Source organism: Sylvia atricapilla, unplaced genomic scaffold (genome assembly GCF_009819655.1).
Source record: "Sylvia atricapilla isolate bSylAtr1 unplaced genomic scaffold, bSylAtr1.pri scaffold_121_arrow_ctg1, whole genome shotgun sequence".
Taxonomy (NCBI): Eukaryota; Metazoa; Chordata; class Aves; order Passeriformes; family Sylviidae; genus Sylvia; species Sylvia atricapilla.
Window position 1 is genome coordinate 2,086 of NW_027077049.1, and position 19,153 is coordinate 21,238.

The 19,153-nt window shown below is 56.9% G+C and overlaps 1 protein-coding gene and 1 non-coding gene across 2 annotated transcripts; one reads left to right on the top strand and one right to left on the bottom strand.

The window, feature by feature from the left end:
• Window positions 1-466: 466 nt before the first annotated feature.
• TRNAN-GUU (transfer RNA asparagine (anticodon GUU)) lies at window positions 467-540 on the bottom strand. The gene has a single exon. It is a non-coding gene; the product is annotated as a tRNA-Asn (tRNA).
• A 5,245-nt stretch (window positions 541-5,785) lies between these two features.
• Window positions 5,786-17,789, top strand: PCGF2 (polycomb group ring finger 2). Its single transcript, XM_066340142.1, has 9 exons — window positions 5,786-5,938; window positions 6,546-6,642; window positions 10,378-10,433; window positions 11,266-11,316; window positions 12,504-12,612; window positions 13,382-13,430; window positions 14,621-14,719; window positions 16,350-16,430; window positions 17,291-17,789. The coding sequence occupies exons 1-9, from the start codon at window positions 5,827-5,829 to the stop codon at window positions 17,627-17,629; spliced, it is 993 nt and encodes a 330-aa protein (XP_066196239.1). The 5' UTR covers window positions 5,786-5,826; the 3' UTR covers window positions 17,630-17,789.
• The last annotated feature ends 1,364 nt before the right edge of the window (window positions 17,790-19,153 follow it).

Here is a 19,153-nt window from a genome sequence, read left to right on the forward strand (position 1 = left end):
GAGCCCGGCCCGTGCAGTTAAATCTGGAGTTTAAAATGAGAATTTTGAGGTGTTTCCATGATAAAATGTTCCTGCAGGAGGCGGAGGCCACATTCCGCCCGGGGGAATCCCGGGGATCCATCCCCGCCTCGTGCCCGGAGGAGTTCCAGAAATGGAATTTACGGCAGTTTTTAGGAGAGGAGGAGCTCAGTCTGGCAGATTTAGGATCCCTTTCAGCTCGATTTTGAGAAAAAAACCGGAATTTGGATGGAAATAGGATTTCAGGTCTGAGTTTAACGTCTCAGAATATCCTCGTGGGACCACAGCTGGATGGTTTGGGAGCACCGGGAGCGGCTTTTCCACCTCGGACGGAGCCGGGAGCAAATCCCTGCCCCGGGAATTTTCCCCCTGTCCGGTTCTGCCCGGTTCTGCCCGTCCCGGGGCCGCTCCCGGGAAAAGAGGGAAAAAGGGGGAAAAGGAGCGGTTCCGTCCCTGGGTGGGCTCGAACCACCAACCTTTCGGTTAACAGCCGAACGCGCTAACCGATTGCGCCACAGAGACCGCGCTGGTGGCGGCCCGCGCCCGCCGCACTCGGCCCCGAACGGGAATGGGAATACCGGGAATACCGGGAATATCGGGAATGGGATACCGGGAATGGGATACCGGGAATACCGGGAATGGGAAACCGGGAATACCGGGAATACCGGGAATACCGGGAATACCGGGAATACCGGGAATACCGGGAATGGGAAACCGGAATGGGAATACCGGGAATACCGGGAATACCGGGAATGGGAACGGGATACCGGGAATACCGGGAATACCGGGAACGGGAAACCGGGAACGGGAAACCGGGAACACCGGGAATACCGGGAATCCTGGAATGGGATACCGAGAATGGGATACCGGGAATACCGGGAATACCGGGAATACCGGGAATACCGGGAATGGCAATACTGGGAATGGGATACCGGGAATACCGGGAATGGGAAACCGGGAATACCGGGAATACCGGGAATGGGAATGGGAATAACGGGAATACCGGGAATACCGGGAATGGGATACCGGTAATACCGGGAATGGGATACCGGGAATACCGAGAATACCGGGAATCCTGGAATGGGAAACCGGGAATACCGGGAATACAGGGAATACAGGGAATACCGGGAATGGGATACCGGGAATACCGGGAATACCGGGAATACCGGGAATGGGATACCGGGAATACCGGGAATACCGGGAATACCGGGAATGGGAAACCGGGAATACCGGGAATACAGGGAATACCGGGAATGGGATACCGGGAATACCGGGAATACCGGGAATACTGGGAATACCGGGAATGGGAACGGGATACTGGGAATGGGAAACCGGGAATGGGGAAACCGGGAACGGGATACCGGGAATGGGAAACCCGGGAATACCGAGAATCCTGGAATGGGAACGGGATACCGGGAATGGGAAACCGGGAATGGGACTGAGAATACCGGAAACGGGACACCGGGAATGGGAACGGAGACACCAGGAATGGGACAGAGAGACTGGGAATGGAACACCGGGAATGAGGCACCGGGAAGGGGACACCGGACACCGGAGCCGCTGCGCACGGGAACACCGGACACCGGCACCGACCGGGGCCAGCACCGGGAAACCGGAACCGGGAGCGGCACCGGGAGCGGCTCCAGCGGGCACCGGCCCCTCCGTACCGGGAACCGGAGCGCGGCCCGGCGGAACCCCCGTTACCGGGAGCCCGGTAATGCCGCTCGGCGCCTCCCGCTCCTCCTCCTCCTTCCTGCCCTTTTTTATTTCCTTTTCCTTCCCAGCTTTTGGTTTTTTTTTTTTTTCTTTTTATCTTTTCCTCCTTCCTGTTCTCCTCCCCCTTTTTTCTTCCCCCTTTCCTTTTCTCCTGCTCTTTTTCCTTCATTTTCCATTTTATTTTTATTTTTGGCTCTCATTTTCCCCAGTTTCTTCCCTTCTTTCTCCGCGCCTTTTCCCTTATTTCCCTTTCTCTAATTTCCCTCCATTTTTTAACCTTCCTTTTTTCCTTCCTTTCCCCCCTCCCGCCCCGATTTTCCTATTTTCCCGATTTTCCTTTTATTTTCCTGTTTTTTTTTTCACCTTCCTTTCCCCTCCTTCTTTTCCATCTCCCCCTTTTTTCTAATTTCTCGATTTTTCTTCTTTCCCCCCGCTTCTTTTCCATTTTTCCTCTAATTTCCCTCTACTTTTCTCCCATTTTTTTTCCTCCCTTCCCCCATCTCATTTCCCCTTTTCTATTCTTTCTCTCATTTCCCCCCCTATTTTTTTCCTAATTTTATTTTTCTTTCCCCTCGCTTCCAATTTCCCATTTTCCCCTCTTGAAATTCCCTCTATTTTTTTTTTCCTTATTTTTTTTTTCCCATTCCCTTTCCTTCCCCCTCCTCTCCTGCCGAGCCTCGAGGGTCCCGCTTGTCCCTGGTCATAATTTGGGGACAAAAAGATGTCCCAAAAGAGGGGGGACACGGGGCTCGGAGCTTCCGCGGGGCGCCGCATTTTTGGGATTTTTGGGTCATTCCAGCGTTTTTTTTTGGGGCGCTCTGATTTCCCTCTCGGGGGGGGGTCTCCGAGAGCTCCGGGGGTTCCAAAGGGGGGGTCCCCCCAATTTTGGCCCCTCGTTCTCCTCCTCCGCAGCCCCCCAAAGGAATGAGGTCACGTGAGGCGGGCGGGGCCTGGCGGCGGCTGGAGGTGGGAAATAAAAAATAATAATAAAAAAAAAAATTGTAAAAAAATAATAAAAAGAGAGAAAAAAATTTAAAAAAAAAAAGGAGTAAGAAGGTTAAAAAAAAAAAAGTTGCGGAGAAAAAAAAAAGAGAAGGAGAGAGAAGGAAGGGAAAAAAATAAATAATAATTAAAAAAAAAAAAAAAAAAAAAGGGCCGCGGCCGCAGCGCCGCCCGAGCCGAGCCGAGCCGAGCCGGGAGCGGAGGGTGGCCGCGGGGCCGCCGCTGCCGCCGCCACCACGAGGTAGGGACGCGGTGCCGGTGTCCCCCCCGTACCCCCGGGGCCGGTCCCGCCGCCGCCCCCCGCCCCCAAAATGGCCGATGGCCGCTGGCCCCAACCCCGGGGCTTTGTGTCCCGGGAGCATCCCCCGGTCCCAGCGGGGACCCGCACAGAGCCGGCAGCGGGGGCGCGGCCGGAGCCCCCCGGGGCGGGCGGGGGGAGCGCTGACAGCCGGCCCCGGGTACAGAGGGGACACCCCGGGGACACCGGCACCGCCACACCCCCGGTCTCACCGGGAGGTACCGGGGGGCCGGGCACGGCGTGTCCCCTCGGGGTGTGTGTGTGTGTGTGTGTCGCCCGGGTGTTAGTGGCCAGCTCGTGTCTCTCGTGTCACTCCCCGGTTCGGGTCCCCCGGGTGTTAGCGGGTATTTCGGGATCTTTGGTCTCCCCACGCCGCACTGTGGCCGTGTGTGTCCCCCCCGGGTCCCCTCCGGTGTCCCTGTGCTCCGTGTGTGGTGGCACAACCCGTGTCCCCCCCCCCCCGGTGTCCGTGTCCCCCCCCGTTATCCGTGTCCCCCGTGTCCCCCCCCTGGTGTCCGTGTCCCCCCCAGTGTCCGTGTCCCCCGTGTCCCCCTCGGTGTCCGTGTCCCACCCCCCGGTGTCTGTGTCCCCCCCGGTGTCCGTGTCCCCCCCGCTGTCCGTGTCCCCCGTGTGTCACCCCCCGCGCTCCCATCCCGCCGCCACCACCGTGGCCGTGTGCTCGTGTCCTTGTCCCCGCACGTTTGTGGTCACTCGTGTCCAGCGGGGCTCCGTCCCTCCCCCGGCTCCGGTACCGGGAACGGCGGGGGGGGTCCCGGGGGGTCCCGGGGGTGCTACCGGGGGTGGCGGGGCCGTTCTCCGGGTCTGTGTCCTGCCATTCCCGGTTCTCCGGGTCTGTCCCCTCGTGTTCCCGGTTCTCCGGGTCTGTCCCCTCGTGTTCCCGGTTCTCTCGGTCCGTGTCCTCCCGTTCCCGGTTCTCCCGGGGGTCCCGCGGGCAGCGGCCGAGTTCCCGGTGACTTTGAAACGCCCTTCCCGAGCCCTGCCCGGCCCGGGGGGCTTCGGGGACAAGGAGGGGACACCGAGCCGTGCCACCGCCCCCGGTGACAAAAAAGCCCCGAAGTCTCTGCCGGGGGTCGGGCGGGACGGTCCCGGTGGGGTCTCGGGGGTGCCCCGGTTTGGTCCCTTCCCGGTCCCCCGGTAGAGGAAATCGCGGCCGTTCTCTCCCGGTTTATCAGAACCGGTTTGCGCCGGTGGCTCCCCGCTCCCGCCCAGCCCCGGGCCGCCATTGGCACCGAAAGCGCCGGAATTGTCCCCAAAACGCGGCCCCGGGGAGGGGACAGGGCACTGAGGACCCCCGGGCGTGGGGAGGGGACTGGCGGGACCCCGCCACCCTTCACCTGGGGATGGGGGGGTCTGGGGACCCCCAAATCGTCCCGGTGATGCACCTCCAGCACAAGGTCCCTGTCCCTGTGGTGTCCCCAAGGTCCCCCATCTCTGCGGTGTCCCCATCCCTGCGGTGTCCCCATCCCAGTGGTGTCCCTGTCCCTGCGGTGTCCCTGTCCCTGCGGTGTCTCCATCCCTCTGATGTCCCCATCCTAATGGTGTCCCCATTCCTCTGATGTCCCCATCCCAGTGGTGTCCCCATCTCTGCGGTGTCCCCATCCCTAAGGGTGTCACCATCGCAGTGGCACCTCCATCCCCATCCCAGTGGTGTCCCCATCCATACAAAATCCCAGCCTCAGTGGTGTCCCCATCCCTGTGACACCTCCACTCCAGTCCCAGCCGTGTCCTTACCCGGCATCTCCATCCCGGCCCTGGGGGATGGCACCTCCATCCCAGTCTCGATGGTGTCCCTGTGACATCCCAGCGGTGTCCCCTTCCCTGTGGCATCTCCATCCCCATCCCAGTGGTGTCCCCATCCCTGTGGCGCCTCCATCCCAATCCCAGCAACATTCCATCCATGCGACATCCCGGTCTCAGTGGTGTCCCTGTCTCCTGTTCCCTGTCCCTGTCCCCCGTCCCTGTCCTTGTCCCCATCCCTGTCCCCCGTCCCCTGCAGTGGGTGACACTCATCCCTGTCCCCTGCGGTGGGTCACAAGTGACATCTGTCCCTGTCCCCTGTGGTGGGTGACACCCGTCCCTGTCCCCTGCAGTGAATGACACGTGTCCCTACCCCCTGTGGTGGGTCACAAGTGACTTCTGTCCCTGTCCCCTGTGGTGGGTGACACCCATCCCTGTCCCCTGCGGTGGGTGACAGTGACACGTGTCCCTGTCCCCTGCGGTGGGTCACAAGTGACTTCTGTCCCTGTCCCCTGCGGTGGGTCACAGGTGACACCCATCCCTGTCTCCTGCGGTGGGTGACAGTGACGCGTGTCCCTGTCCCCTGCGGTGGGTCACAAGTGACTTCTGTCCCTGTCCCCTGCGGTGGGTGACACTCATCCCTGTCCCCTGCGGTGGGTCACAGGTGACACCCGTCCCTGTCCCCTGCAGTGGGTGACACCCATCCCTGTCCCCTGCGGTGGGTCACAAGTGACACTCGTCCCTGTCCCCTGCAGTGAGTGACACGTGTCCCTACCCCCTGCGGTGGGTCACAAGTGACATCTGTCCCTGTCCCCTGCGGTGGGTCACAAGTGACACTCATCCCTGTCCCCTGCGGTGGGTGACAGTGACACGTGTCCCTGTCCCCTGCGGTGGGTCACAAGTGACACTCATCCCTGTCCCCTGCGGTGGGTGACAGTGACGCGTGTCCCTGTCCCCTGCGGTGTCCCCTGCGGTGTCCTTTAGCCGTCCCCGGGGGTTTCCCGCAGGGCGGAGCCGCCCCGGGGCTCTCCAAGATGCTCAGAACCGCCCCGATAAAGATCACGGAGCTCAACCCGCACCTGATGTGCGCCCTGTGCGGCGGCTACTTCATCGACGCCACCACCATCGTGGAGTGCCTGCACTCCTGTGAGTGTCCCCAGATGTCCCCAAGGGTCCCCCGGGGGCCCCTGAACCCCGCAGTGCCCGCCCTGGAGCTGTGGGGGATGCAGTGGGCAGGGATCTGGTCTCCAGGCTGGTTTGGGGGTCACCAGACTGGTGTTGGGGTCCCCAAGTTTGTGTTGGGGTCCCCAAGATGGTGTGAGAGTCCACAGGGTGGTGCTGGGGTCACCAAGTTTGTGTTGGGGTCCCCAAGATGGTGTTGGGGTCCCAGGCTTGTTTTGGGGTCCCAGGCTTGTTTTGGGGTCCCCAAGATGGTGTGGGAGTCCCCAGACTGGTGTTGGGGTCACTAGGCTGGTGTGGGGGTCCCCAAGATGGTGTTGGGGTCACCAAGCTGATGTTGGAGTCACCAAGTTTGTGTTGGAGTCACCAAACTGATGTTGGGGGTCCCCAGGTTTGTGTTGGGGGTCTCCAAGATGGTGTTGGGGGTCCCCAAGCTGATGTTGGGGTCACCAAGTTTGTGTTGGGGTCACCAAGCTGGTGTTGGGGTCCCCAGACTGGTTTTGGGGACCCCAGGCTGGTGTTGGGGTCCCCGAGGCTCTGTCCCCCCTGACAGAGGGTCCCTGTGTCCCCGCAGTCTGTAAAACCTGCATCGTCCGTTACCTGGAGACCAACAAATACTGCCCCATGTGCGACGCGCAGGTGCACAAAACACGGCCCCTGCTGAGCATCCGGTGAGCCCAGGGGGTCCGGGGGGGTCCTGGGGGCTCCAGGGGGGTCCAGGAGGGTCCAGGGGGGTCCGGGGGGCTCGGGGGGACTCGGGGGTTTCTGGAGGCTCAGGGCGTTTGGGGGAGTTGGGGGGATTCAGGGGCACAGGGGGTGTGAGGGGCTCCTGGGGCTGGGGCCCATCCATCCGTCCATCCATGGATCCACCCATCGATCCATCCATCCCTCCATCCATCCATCCATCCATCCATCCATCCATCCATCCATCCCTCCATCCATCATCCATCCATCCATCCATCCATCCATCCATCCCTCCATCCATCCCTCCATCCATCCATCCCTCCATCCATCCATCCATCCCTCCCTCCATCCATCCATCCATCCATCCATCCATCCATCCATCCCTCCATCCCTCCATCCCTCCATCCATCCCTCCACCCATCCCTCCATCCCTCCATCCATCCATCCATCCCTCCATCCATCCCTCCACCCATCCCTCCATCCCTCCATCCATCCATCCCTCCATCCATCCATCCATCCCTCCATCCATCCATCCATCCCTCCATCCATCCTTCCATCCATCCATCCCTCCATCCATCCCTCCATCCATCATCCATCCATCCATCCATCCATCCATCCATCCCTCCATCCATTCATCCATCCATCCATCCCTCCATCCATCCCTCCATCCATCCATCCGTCCATCCATGGATCCACCCATCCATCCATCCCTCCATCCATCCCTCCATCCATCCATCCATCCCTCCATCCATCCCTCCCTCCATCCATCCATGGATCCATCCCGTGGCCCTGGTGGCCTTGGTGGCCCTGGTGGCACTCCCAGCTCCCCACAGGTGACACAATGTCCATTCCCAGCTCCAGCTCCATCCATCCCAGCTGTGGAATTGGTTTCCATGGAAACCACTCCCGGCTCCGCTCCGTGCCCGGCGCGTTTCCATCCCGGATTTTTCCCGGTTTTCCCTGTTTCTGTAGTAACACTTTTCCACCTTTTTTCCTCCTTTTTCCCGTTTTTTGGGGCTCCGTGTGGAATATTCACACTCCCACGGCTCCTCCCGGATTCCCGGCTCCGCCTGCGGGGATGGAGCTGGGCCTGGGCCGTGGTGGTGTCTCCACGTGGTCCCAACGTGGGGAAAAAATGGGAAAAAACTGGGAAAAATACTGGGGGGAAATGGAAAAAAAATGGGAAAAGAAGGGGGGGAAAAATGGAGGAAAAATTGGGGGGAAATGGGGGAAAAAAGAGAAAATCTGGGCGGAAAATGGGGGAAAATGGGGGGAAAACTGGGTGGAAATAGGGAAAAAACTGGGGGGAAACTGGGAAAAATGGGAAAAAATGGGAGGGAATGGGATAAACTGGGAAAACCCAGGAAAAAAGGGGAAAAACTGGGAAAAATACTGGAAAAAAAAACTGGGGGGAAAATGGGAAAAAAGGGTAAAAATGGGGAAAAATGGGGAAAAATGGGGGGAAATGGGGAAAAAATAGGGAAGAATGGGAAAACTTTTAAAGAGATAAATTTGTTTATATATAAAATATTTGTATGATATATATATATATATAAATACAATATTATATAATTATATAAATAACAAATAGAAACACAAAGATATAAAAAAACTAAAGAAAAACTGAAATGAAAATAGAAATGGATAAATATAATAAAGTGAAATAAAACCTAAAAACTAAAATAAAAAAGTATAAATACAAAAAGTGAAAATAAAAAAAAAATTAAAAGTATAAAAAATTAAACACACCAAAACAATTAAAATCTATTAAAACATTTATTATATATAAAAATAAATACGGAAATATCTATAGAAACAGGAATATATTAAAATAGATTTGTTATAAATAAAATCCCAGCAGGGTCTCCGGAGCCAAAGGAATTTGGGCTAAAAATAATTCAGAATTCCGACATTTGTTTTCCTTTTGCACATAAACAGGAAGAATTCCCGCCAGAATTGACTTTTCTGCTCCTGTTTTGGGGTGGGAACCCAAAATTCCGGATTTCGGGAAATTCCCAGGAAAATTTTGACTGGATTAGGCCGGTTTGGGAGATCCTGCTTTGGGATATTCCCATTTTAGGGAATTAAACCCCCCAAAAATAAACTTTCAGCCCCCAAATAATCCGAGATTCCGATTCAAACCCGCAGATCTGGGATTTGGGGTTGTCTCAATTCCTGGGATGGTTTTTTGGGAATTGTTTTGGTTGCTGGGAGGGATCCCGGCCCCAAATCGTTCCCAGAATTTACAGGGATTTCTGAGCTGCTTTCGGTGCTTTTTGGGGTTTTTTGTGGGGTTAAATCTTTGTGGGGTGTGGTGTGGCTGTGTAGGGTCGGGGTTTGGGGGTTTGGGGTTTGGGGATTTGGGATGGAGAATTGGGAATTTCGGGATTTGGGATGGGGAATTGGGGAATTGGGGATTTGGGGATTTGGGGATTTGGGATTTGGGGTTTGGGGATTTGGGGTTTGGGGATTTGGGGATTTGGGGTTTGGGGAATTAGGGATTTGGGGTTTAGGGTTTGGGGATTTGGGGGTTTACGGATTTGGGACGGAGAATTGGGGATTTGGGAGATTGGGGATTTGGGTTTGGGAATTGGGGATTTATGGTTTGGGATTTGGGATGAGGAATTGGAGATTTTGGGTTTTGGGATGGGGAATTGGGGATTTGGAAGACTGGGGATTTGGGATTGGGAATTGGGGATTTATGGTTTGGGATTTGGGATGAGGAATTGGAGATTTTGGGTTTTGGGATGGGGAATTGGGGATTTGGGAGATTGGGGATTTGGGATGGGGAATTGGGGATTTATGGTTTGGGATTTGGGATGAGGAATTGGAGATTTTGGGTTTTGGGATGGGGAATTGGGGATTTGGGGTTTGGGAGACTGGGGATAAGGAATTGGGAGTTTAGGGTTTGGGGGATTTTGGGGTTTGGGATGGAGAATTAGAGATTTATGGATTTGGGATGGGGATTTGGGATGAGGAATTGGAGATTTTGGGTTTTGGGATGAGGAATTGGAGATTTTGGGTTTTGGGATGAGGAATTGGGGATTTGGGAGATTGGGGATTTGGGGTTTGGGGTGGGGAATCGAGGATTTGGGGTTTGGGATGAGGAATTGGGGATTTGGGGTTTTGGGAGATTGGGGATTTGGAATGGGGAATTGGGGATTTGAGGTCTGGGATGGGGAAATGGAGATTTGGGGTTTGGGGATGAGGAATTGGAGATTGGGTTTTGCGGGATGTGAGGTTTTGGGATGGGGAATTGGGAATTTAGAGATTTGGGATTTGGGGAACTGGGGTTTTGGGGTTTGGGGGATTTGGGATGGGGAATTGGGGAATTTAAGGGTTTGGGAGACTGGGGATTTGAGAGATTTGGGGATTTGGGATGGGGAGTTGGAAATTTCAGGTTTTGGGATGGGGAACCGGGGTTTGGGGGGATTTGAGATTGGGATTTGAGGATTTGGGATGAGGAAGTGGGGATTTGAGATAGGAAACTGGGGATTTGAGGTGGGGAATTGGGGATTTGGGGTTTGGGAGATTTGAGATGAGGAATTGGGAGATTTGGGATGGAGAATTGGGAATTTGGGATGGAGAATTGGGAATTTGGGATGAGGAATTGGGAATTTTCCAGAAGGGAGCAGGGAGAAGCAGAGGCCCCGTGGTGCAGGGCACAAACTGCTCCCGAATCCCGCTGATTTCTCCCACTTTTCCTGCTTTTCCCCCTCCAGGTCGGACAAAACCCTCCAGGACATCGTGTACAAACTGGTCCCGGGGCTGTTCAAAGGTGCAGCCAAGGATGGGGGGAATTTGGGGATTTGGGAATTTGGGAATGTGGGGATTTGGGAATTTGGGGATTTGGGAATTTGGGAATTTGGGAGTGTGGGGATTTGGGAGTTTAGGGGTTTGAGAATTTGGGAGTGTGGGAATTTTGGGTTTGGGATTTTGAGGATTGAGGAATTTGGGAATTTGGGGCTTGGGGAATTTGGGGCTTTGGGAATTTGGGGATGTGGGAATTTGGGAATTCAGGAATTTGGGGATTCAGGAATTTGGGAATGTGGGGATTTGGGAATTTGGGGATTCAGGAATTTGGGGATGTGGGAATGTGGGAATTTTCAGTTTGGCATTTTGGGGATTTGGGAATTTAGGGATTTGGGAATTTAGGGATTTGGGAATTCAGGAATTTGGGGTGTTTGTAACTCTCCCACCCTTCCCGGGATTTCCCATTCCCACGGGGACAGAAAGACACACGGACACAGCGCCCATCCCAAATTTTGGGACCATCTGGGAGCAGGAGCCGTGGGTTTGCTCTGAGGGCCTCGGGGTGGGGGGAAAGTGCGGGATTTTGGGGTGTGGGACCCAAAAATCCTCTGGTTAGGCTGCCACCCTGGGATTTATGGAATCGGGGTTTATGGAATCGGGATTTATGGAATCACTGCTGCTGGAGTTCCCCTGGGAATTTGCTGGGTATCCCGGGGTGTCCCCCTGTGTCCCTTTGCTGTCACCCCCCGGCTGTGGCGCTGCCCCTGCTCACATCCCCTTCCCTGTCCCCTGTCCCTCTGTCCCTGTCCCCTGTCCCTCTGTCCCTGTCCCCTGTCCCTCTGTCCCTGTCCCCTCAGATGAGATGAAGAGGAGACGTGACTTCTACGCCACGTACCCGGTGGCCGAGGGTGAGTGTCTGGTGTCACATTGTCCCGGTCTCCTGGTGTCCCCATGTCCCGGTGTCCCCGTGTCCCGGTGTCCCAGTGTCCCGGTGTCACATTGTCCCAGTGTCACATTGTCCCGGTGTCCCGATGTCCCGGTGTCTCGGTGTCCCCGTGTCCCAGTGTCCCGGTGTCACATTGTCCCGGTGTCCCGGTGTCTCGGTGTCCTGGTGTCTCGGTGTCACATTGTCTCGGTGTCCCGGTGTCCTGGTGTCCCAGTGTCCCGGTGTCCCAGTGTCCCAGTGTCCCAGTGTCTCGGTGTCCCGGTGTCTCGGTGTCTCGGTGTCCCGATGTCCCAGTGTCTCGGTGTCTCGGTGTCTCGGTGTCACATTGTCCCGGTGTCACATTGTCCCGGTGTCCTGGTGTCCCGATGTCCCGGTGTCTCGGTGTCTTGGTGTCTCGGTGTCCCGGTGTCCCGGTGTCACATTGTCCCGGTGTCCCGATGTCCCGGTGTCTCGGTGTCACATTGTCCCGGTGTCCCCGTGTCCCGGTGTCCCGGTGTCCCCATCTCCCGGTGTCCCGGTGTCTCGGTGTCACATTGTCCCTGTGTCCCGGTGTCTCGGTGTCCCGGTGTCTCGGTGTCACATTGTCTCGGTGTCTCGCTGTCCCGCTGTCCCGGTGTCCCGGTGTCCCAGTGTCCCGATGTCCCGGTGTCTCGGTGTCCCGGTGTCCCGGTGTCCCCGTGTCCCGGTGTCCCCGTGTCCCCGTGTCCCAGTGTCCCCGTGTCCCGGTGTCCCGGTGTCACATTGTCCCGGTGTCCCGGTGTCCCGATGTCCCGGTGTCTCGGTGTCACATTGTCCCGGTGTCCCGGTGTCCCGATGTCCCCGTGTCTCGGTGTCACATTGTCTCGGTGTCCCCGTGTCTCAGTGTCCCGGTGTCCCAGTGTCTCGGTGTCCCAGTGTCTTGGTGTCCCAGTGTCCCCGTGTCCCGGTGTCCCGGTGTCTCCATCTCCCGGTGTCCCGGTGTCTCGGTGTCACATTGTCCCTGTGTCCCGGTGTCCCAGTGTCTCGGTGTCCCAGTGTCCCCCTGTCCCGGTGTCCCGGTGTCTCGGTGTCACATTGTCCCGGTGTCCCGATGTCCCGGTGTCCCGGTGTCGCCGCCCGGGGCCCGTCCCCCGCTGTCCCCCCCAGCGCTGTCGCTGTCGCTGTCCCCAGTGCCGCTGGGCTCGCAGGAGGAGCGCGGGGAGGCGGCGGAGCGGGAGCGGGGCTCGGTGCCCGAGGACGAGATCGTCAGTCTGTCCATCGAGTTCCACCGGGACTGCGGGTACGGCGGGGCCGGGGGCTGGCCGGGGCTGCGGGGACCGGCCGGGGGCTGTCCGGGGATCCCGGTACCGCCCGGGGCTGCGGGGAACGGCCGGGGACTGCCCGGTACCACCCGGGAATCCCGGTACCGCCCGGGGACTGTCCAGGGACTGTCCGGTACCACCCGGGAATCCCGGTACCGCCCGGGGACTGTCCGGGGACTGTCCGGTACCACCCGGGAATCCCGGTACCGCCCGGGGATCCCAATACCGCCCGGGGACTGCCCGGGGACTGCCCGGGGCTGGGGTAGGGAAGGGGCTCCCACCACTGGAATTCCCACCCGTGGAATCCGGGAATGGTTTGGGTTGGAGGGACCTTGACGTTGTCACCTCATCCCGCCGTCTGTGCGGTGGTGACAGCTGAGAGGGGACAGAGGGGACGGAGGGGACAGAGGGGACAGAGGGGACAGAGGGGACGGAGGGGACGGAGGGGACAGAGGGGACAGAGGGGACAGAGGGGACAGAGGGGACAGAGGGGACAGAGGATCCTGCCCGGGCTGCTGCAGGGGACAGAGGAGCAGCCAAATCCCCCGGTGCCCATCCTGAACCCCGGCAGGGTCATCCCTGATCCCTGATCCCCAATCCCAGTGTGATCCCCAATCCAGAGTGATCCAGAGGGTTCCAGAGGGATCCCGAGCCCGGGAATTCCCGTGGGTGTGGCGGGTGGAGCCCTGGATGTGTCCCCGGGGCCGTTCCCTCTCCCCGTCCCCAGCCCCTGTCCCGTGTCCCCAGGGAGGAGCACAAAGGGGCCCTGGAGAACGGGGACCTGGACAAGGACAAGGTGAGTGTGGGGTGGCACTGGGGTGACACCGGGGTGGCACCGAGCCCTCGGTGCCCAGCTGTCCTGAGAGGGACAGGGGGACAGCCCAAATGCTGGGACACCCCACACCTGGGACATCCCAAACCCGGGACACCCCAAACCTGGGACACCCTAAACCTGGAACACCCCAAACACCCCAAACTCCCCAAACCCTGAATCCCAAACACCCTAAACCCGGGACACCCCAAACTCCCCAAACCCTGAACCCCAAACACCCTAAACCCAGGACACCCCAGACCCCGGGACCCTCCAAACCTGGGACAGTTTAAACCCCAGACCCGGGACACCCCAAACCCTGAACCCCAAACACCCCCAACCCCCCAAACCCCAAACTTCAAATTCCCTAAACCCGGGACACACGAAACCCGAAACCCCAACCCTGGGATACCCCAAACCTCAAACCCGGGACACCCCAAACCCCCCAAACTCCAAACCCCAAATCCCCCAAACCCCCCAACCCCAACCACCCCAAACCCCCCAAATCCCAAATACCCCAAACCCCAAACACTCCAAACCCAGGACACCCCAAACCCCAAGCCCGGGACACCCCAAGCCCTGAACACCCCAAGCCTCAAATACCCCAAACCCCCCAAACCCCGAACACCCCAAACAACCCAAACCCCAAATATCCCAAACACCAAATACCCCAAACCCCAAATACCCCCCAAACACTCCAAACCCAGGACACCCCAAACCTAGGATGCCCTAAGCCCTGAACACCCCAAATATCCCAAACCCCCGAACCCCAGGACACCCCTAACCTCGGGATACCCCAAACTCTGAATCCCAAACCCAAACACCCCAATCCCCCCAAACCCCCCAAACCCCAACCCCCGGGACACCCCAAGCCCCGATCCCGGGACACCCCAAACCCTGAATCCCAAACCCCAAACACCCCGGGACACCCCAAGCCCCAAACCTGGGACACCCTAAACCCTGAATCCCAAACCCCAATGCCCCCAAACCCCCCAACCCCCGGACACCCCAAACCCCAACCCCGGGACACCCCAAATCCCCATCCCGGGACACCCCAAACCCCGGGACACCCCAAACCCTGAATCCCAAACCCCAAACACCCCAAACCCCGATCCCGGGACACCCCAAACCCCGATCCCGGGACACCCCGCTCCCGGGACACCCCGATCCCCCAGGCCCCGGGGCTGCGGTTCCTGCGCTGCCCGGCCGCCATGACCGTGCTGCACCTGGCCAAGTTCCTGCGCAACAAAATGGACGTGCCCAGCAAGTACCGGGTGAGGGACAGCGGGAATGCGGGATGTGGGAATGTGGGAATGTGGGGATGGTGGGAATGTGGGAATGTGGGATGTGGGAATGTGGGAATGTGGGATGTGGGGATGTGGGAATGTGGGGATGTGGGAATATTGGGAATACTGGGAATGGTGGGGATGTGGGGATGTGGGATGTGGGAATGGTGGGGAATGTGGGGATGTGGGAATATTGGGAATGTGGGAATGTGGGAATGTGGGAATGTGGGAATATTGGGAATGGTGGGGATGTGGGGATGTGGGGATGGTGGGGATGGCGGGAATGGTCGAGGATTGTCAGGAATGGTCAGGAGTGGTTGGGAATGTTTGGGAATGGTCAGGAATGGTCAGGAACGGTCAGAAGTGTTCCGGAACATTCAGGAATGCTTGGGAATAGTTGGGAATGGTCAGGAATGGTCAGGAGTGGTTGGGAATGGTTAGGGATGGTTGGAATGGTTGGGAATGCTCAGGAATGCTCAGGAGTGGTTGGGAATGTTCAAGAATGTTCTGGAATGCTTGGGAATGTTTGGGAATGCTCCAGAGTGCTCGTGAATGTTTGGGAAAGTTCGGGACTGCCTGGGAATGTTCAGGAATTCTCAGGAATGTTCGGGAATGCTCAGGAATGTTCGGGAATGCTCAGGAATTCTCAGGAATGTTCGGGAATTCTCAGGAATGCTCAGGAATGCTCAGGAAAGTTCAGGAATGCCTGGGAATGTTCAGGAATTCTCAGGAATGTTCAGGAATTCTCAGGAATGTTCGGGAATGCTCAGGAATGTTCGGGAATGCTCAGGAATGCTCGGGGGGCACTGCCCGGCTGTTGCCGTGCTCTGCTCAGCTCCCAGGGGCCGTTGTGGCCGTCCCGTGTCACATCCAGCGCTGATCCCGCCTGTCCCAAATATCCCTGCCCCGCCCTCCTGTCCCGGGGCTGGATCCGTCCTTTTCCCAAGGCTGGATCCTGCCTTTCCCAGAGTTTGGATCTGTCCTTTCCCTGGATTTGGATTAATATTTTTTCCTGGAATTGGCTCCATGTTTTCCCTGGTTTTGGCTCCATGTTTCCCCTGGATTTTAATCCATGTTTTCCCTGGATTCGGATCCATGTTTTCCCTGGGTTTGGCTCCATGTTTTCCCTGAATTTTAATCCATGTTTTCCCTGGTTTTGGCTCCATGTTTCCCCTGGATTTTAATCCATGTTTTCCCTGAATTTTAATCCATGTTTTCCCTGGGATTGGATCCATGTTTTCCCTGGGTTTGGCTCCATGTTTTCCCTGAATTTGGATCCATGTTTTCCCTGGGATTGGATCCATGTTTTCCCTGAATTTTAATCCATGTTTCCCTGGATTTGGCTCCATGTTTTCCCTGGATTTTAATCCATGTTTTCCCTGGTTTTGGCTCCATGTTTCCCCTGAATTTTAATCCATGTTTCCCCTGGATTTTAATCCATGTTTTCCCTGGATTTGGCTCCATGTTTTCCCTGGGTTTGGCTCCATGTTTTCCCTGAATTTGGCTCCATGTTTTCCCTGAATTTTAATCCATGTTTCCCCTGGATTTTAATCCATGTTTCCCCTGGATTTTAATCCATGTTTTCTCTGAATTTGGATCCATGTTTTCCCGGCCGCAGGTGGAGGTGCTGTACGAGGACGAGCCCCTGAAGGAATATTACACCCTGATGGACATCGCCTACATCTACCCCTGGAGGAGGGTGAGGAGCCCGGGAAGGGGAAAATCCGGGAATATCTGGGCTGGGAATACTGGGAAAACCTGGCCTTTGGGGGATAAAACCGGGAATGTCTGGACTGGGATAATCTGGACTGGGAAAACTGGGAATATCTGTCCTTTGGGGGATAGATCTGGGAATGTCTGTACTGGGGAAACTGGGAATATCTATACTGGGATAATCTGGCCTGGAGATATTTTGAATATTCTGTGCTGGGAAAACTGGGAAAATCTGTCCTGGGGAAAACTGGGAAAATGGGTCCTGGGGAACGAAAAGGAAAAATCTGTCCTGGGAAAATCTGTCAAAATCTGTCCTGGGGAGGAAAAAACCAAACCACCAGGGAAAATAAGTCCGGGGGAATTGTGAAAATCAGGGAAAAAACAGGGGAAAAGTGTCCTGGGGGGGCCTTTCCCATAATAAATCCCAGAGTGGGGGGATTTTTGGGATCCCCGGTGGCGGGGAGGGGACGGTGGCAGTGCCAGTGTCCCCGGGGGATGGCGGTGGTGGCACTGCCACTGTCCCCGCGGTGTCCCTGTGGCGCTGGTGGCACTGCCAGTGTCCCCGGGGGATGGCGGTGGTGGCACTGCCACTGTCCCCGCGGTGTCCCCGGTGGGGTGGTGGCACTGCCGGTGTCTCCAGGGGATGGCCGTGGTGGCACTGTCACTGTCCTCGCGGTGTCCCCGCGGCGCTGGTGGCACTGCCGGTGTCCTCGGTGGGGTGGTGGCACTGCCAGTGTCCCCGGGGGATGGCGGTGGTGGCACTGCCACTGTCCCCGCGGTGTCCCCGCGGCGCTGGTGGCACTCCCGCCGTCCCCGCTCGGTGCCAGCCGTGTCCCGTGTCCCCAGAGCGGTCCCCTGGCTCTCAAGTACCGCGTCCAGCCCTCCTGCAAGCGGCTCCGGCTGTGCCCGGCGCTGTCCCCCGAGGCCACCAACACCAGCGGCGCCTCCGAGGGCGACTCCGGCAGCGACAAAGCGCAGAGCCCCGGGCTGGCATCGCCCCCCGGGCTGGCATCGCCCCCCGGGCCCGCCCTCAACGGGGCAGCCTCGAACTGTCACCCGCTGCCACCCAATTGTCACCAGATGCCACCCAGTTGTCACCAGATGCCGCCCAGTTGTCACCCGATGCCACCCGCCCGCGGCCGCAAAACCGCCCTGAACGGGAGCGCGGGTTCGGCCCTGAGCTAAAATCCTCCGGGAATCGGGAAAATCATCCCGGGGCTCCGGGAAATCATCCTGGGAATCGGGAAATCATCCTGGGAATCGGGAAATCGTCCTGGGAATCAGAAAAATCATCCTGGGGCTCCGGAAAATCATCCTGGGAATCGGGAAAATCATCCTGGGGCTCCGGAAAAATCATCCTGGAACTCGGTAAAATCATCCTGGGAGTCGGGAAATCCTGCTGAGTCTTCGGAAAATTATCCTGGGAATCGGGAAAATCATCCTGGGAATCAGAAAAATCATCCTGGGGCTCCGGAAAATCATCCTGGAACTCGGTAAAATCATCCTGGGAGTCGGGAAATCATCCTGGGAATCGGGAAATCATCCTGGGAATCGGGAAAATCATCCCGGGAGTCGGGAAAATCATCCTGGGAATCAGAAAAATCATCGTGGGACTCGGGAAAATCATCCCGGGAGTTGGGAAATCCTGGTGGGAATCGGGAAAATCCTCCTGGGAATCGGGAAAATCATCCTGGGAATCAGAAAAAATCATCCTGGGAGTCGGGAAATCCTCCTGGGTCTCCGGAAAACCATCCTGGGAGTCGGGAAATCATCCTGGGGCTCCGGAAAAATCCTCCTGGGATTCCTACAGACCCTCCAGGGACCCCAAAAAACCCCGCAGGAGCTGCTAAAAATCCTCTTAGGACTCGGAAAAAAAAATCCTCCTGGAACTCCTGCACACCCTCCAGGGACTCCGAAAAATCCTCCTGGGATTCCTAAAAATCCTGCTGGGATCCTAAAATCCTTCTGGGATCCCAAAACCCCTCCAGAGACTGCTCGAAACCCTCCAGGGATTCCTAAAAGTCCTCGTGGGATCCCTAAAAAAAATCCTCCTGGATTCCTGCAGATGCTCCAAGGATCCCTACAAACTCTCCAGGGATTCCTAAAAATTCTCTTGGGATTCCTAAAATTCCTCCTGGGATTCCGAAAAAATTCCTCCTGGATTCCTACAGATGCTCCAAGGATTCCTAAAATTCCTGCTGGGATTCCTAAAATTCCTGCTGGGATTCCTAAAATTCCTGTTGGGATTCCGAAAATTCCTCCTGGGATTCCTAAAATTCCTCCTGGATTCCTGCAGATGCTCCAAGGATTCTTAAAAATCCCTCCAGGGATTCCTAAAAATTCTCTTGGGATTCCTAAAATTCCTCCTGGGATTCCTAAAATTCCTCCTGGGATTCCTGCAGATGCTCCAGGGATTCCTAAAAATCCCTCCAGGGATCCATAAAAGTTGTCCTGGGATTCCTAAAAATCCTGTTGGGATTCCTAAAATTCCTGCTGGGATTCCGAAAATTCCTCCTGGATCCCTGCAGACGCTCCAAGGATCCCTAAAAATCCCTTCAGGGATTCCTAAAAGTTGTCCTGGGATTCCTAAAATTCCTCCTGGGATTCCGAAAAAATTCCTCCTGGGTTCCTACAGATGCTCCAAAGATTCCTAAAAATCCCTCCAGGGGTTCCTAAAATTCCTCCTGGGATTCCTAAAAATCCTCCTGG

Coding starts and splice junctions, on each gene's coding strand:
- PCGF2 (XM_066340142.1), top strand. CDS start 5,827: ATGCTCAGAACCGCCCCGATAAAGATCACGGAGCTCAACCCGCACCTG. Junction 5,939..6,545: donor CGTGGAGTGCCTGCACTCCT/GTGAGTGTCCCC, acceptor GTGTCCCCGCAG/TCTGTAAAACCTGCATCGTC. Junction 6,643..10,377: donor CGGCCCCTGCTGAGCATCCG/GTGAGCCCAGGG, acceptor TTCCCCCTCCAG/GTCGGACAAAACCCTCCAGG.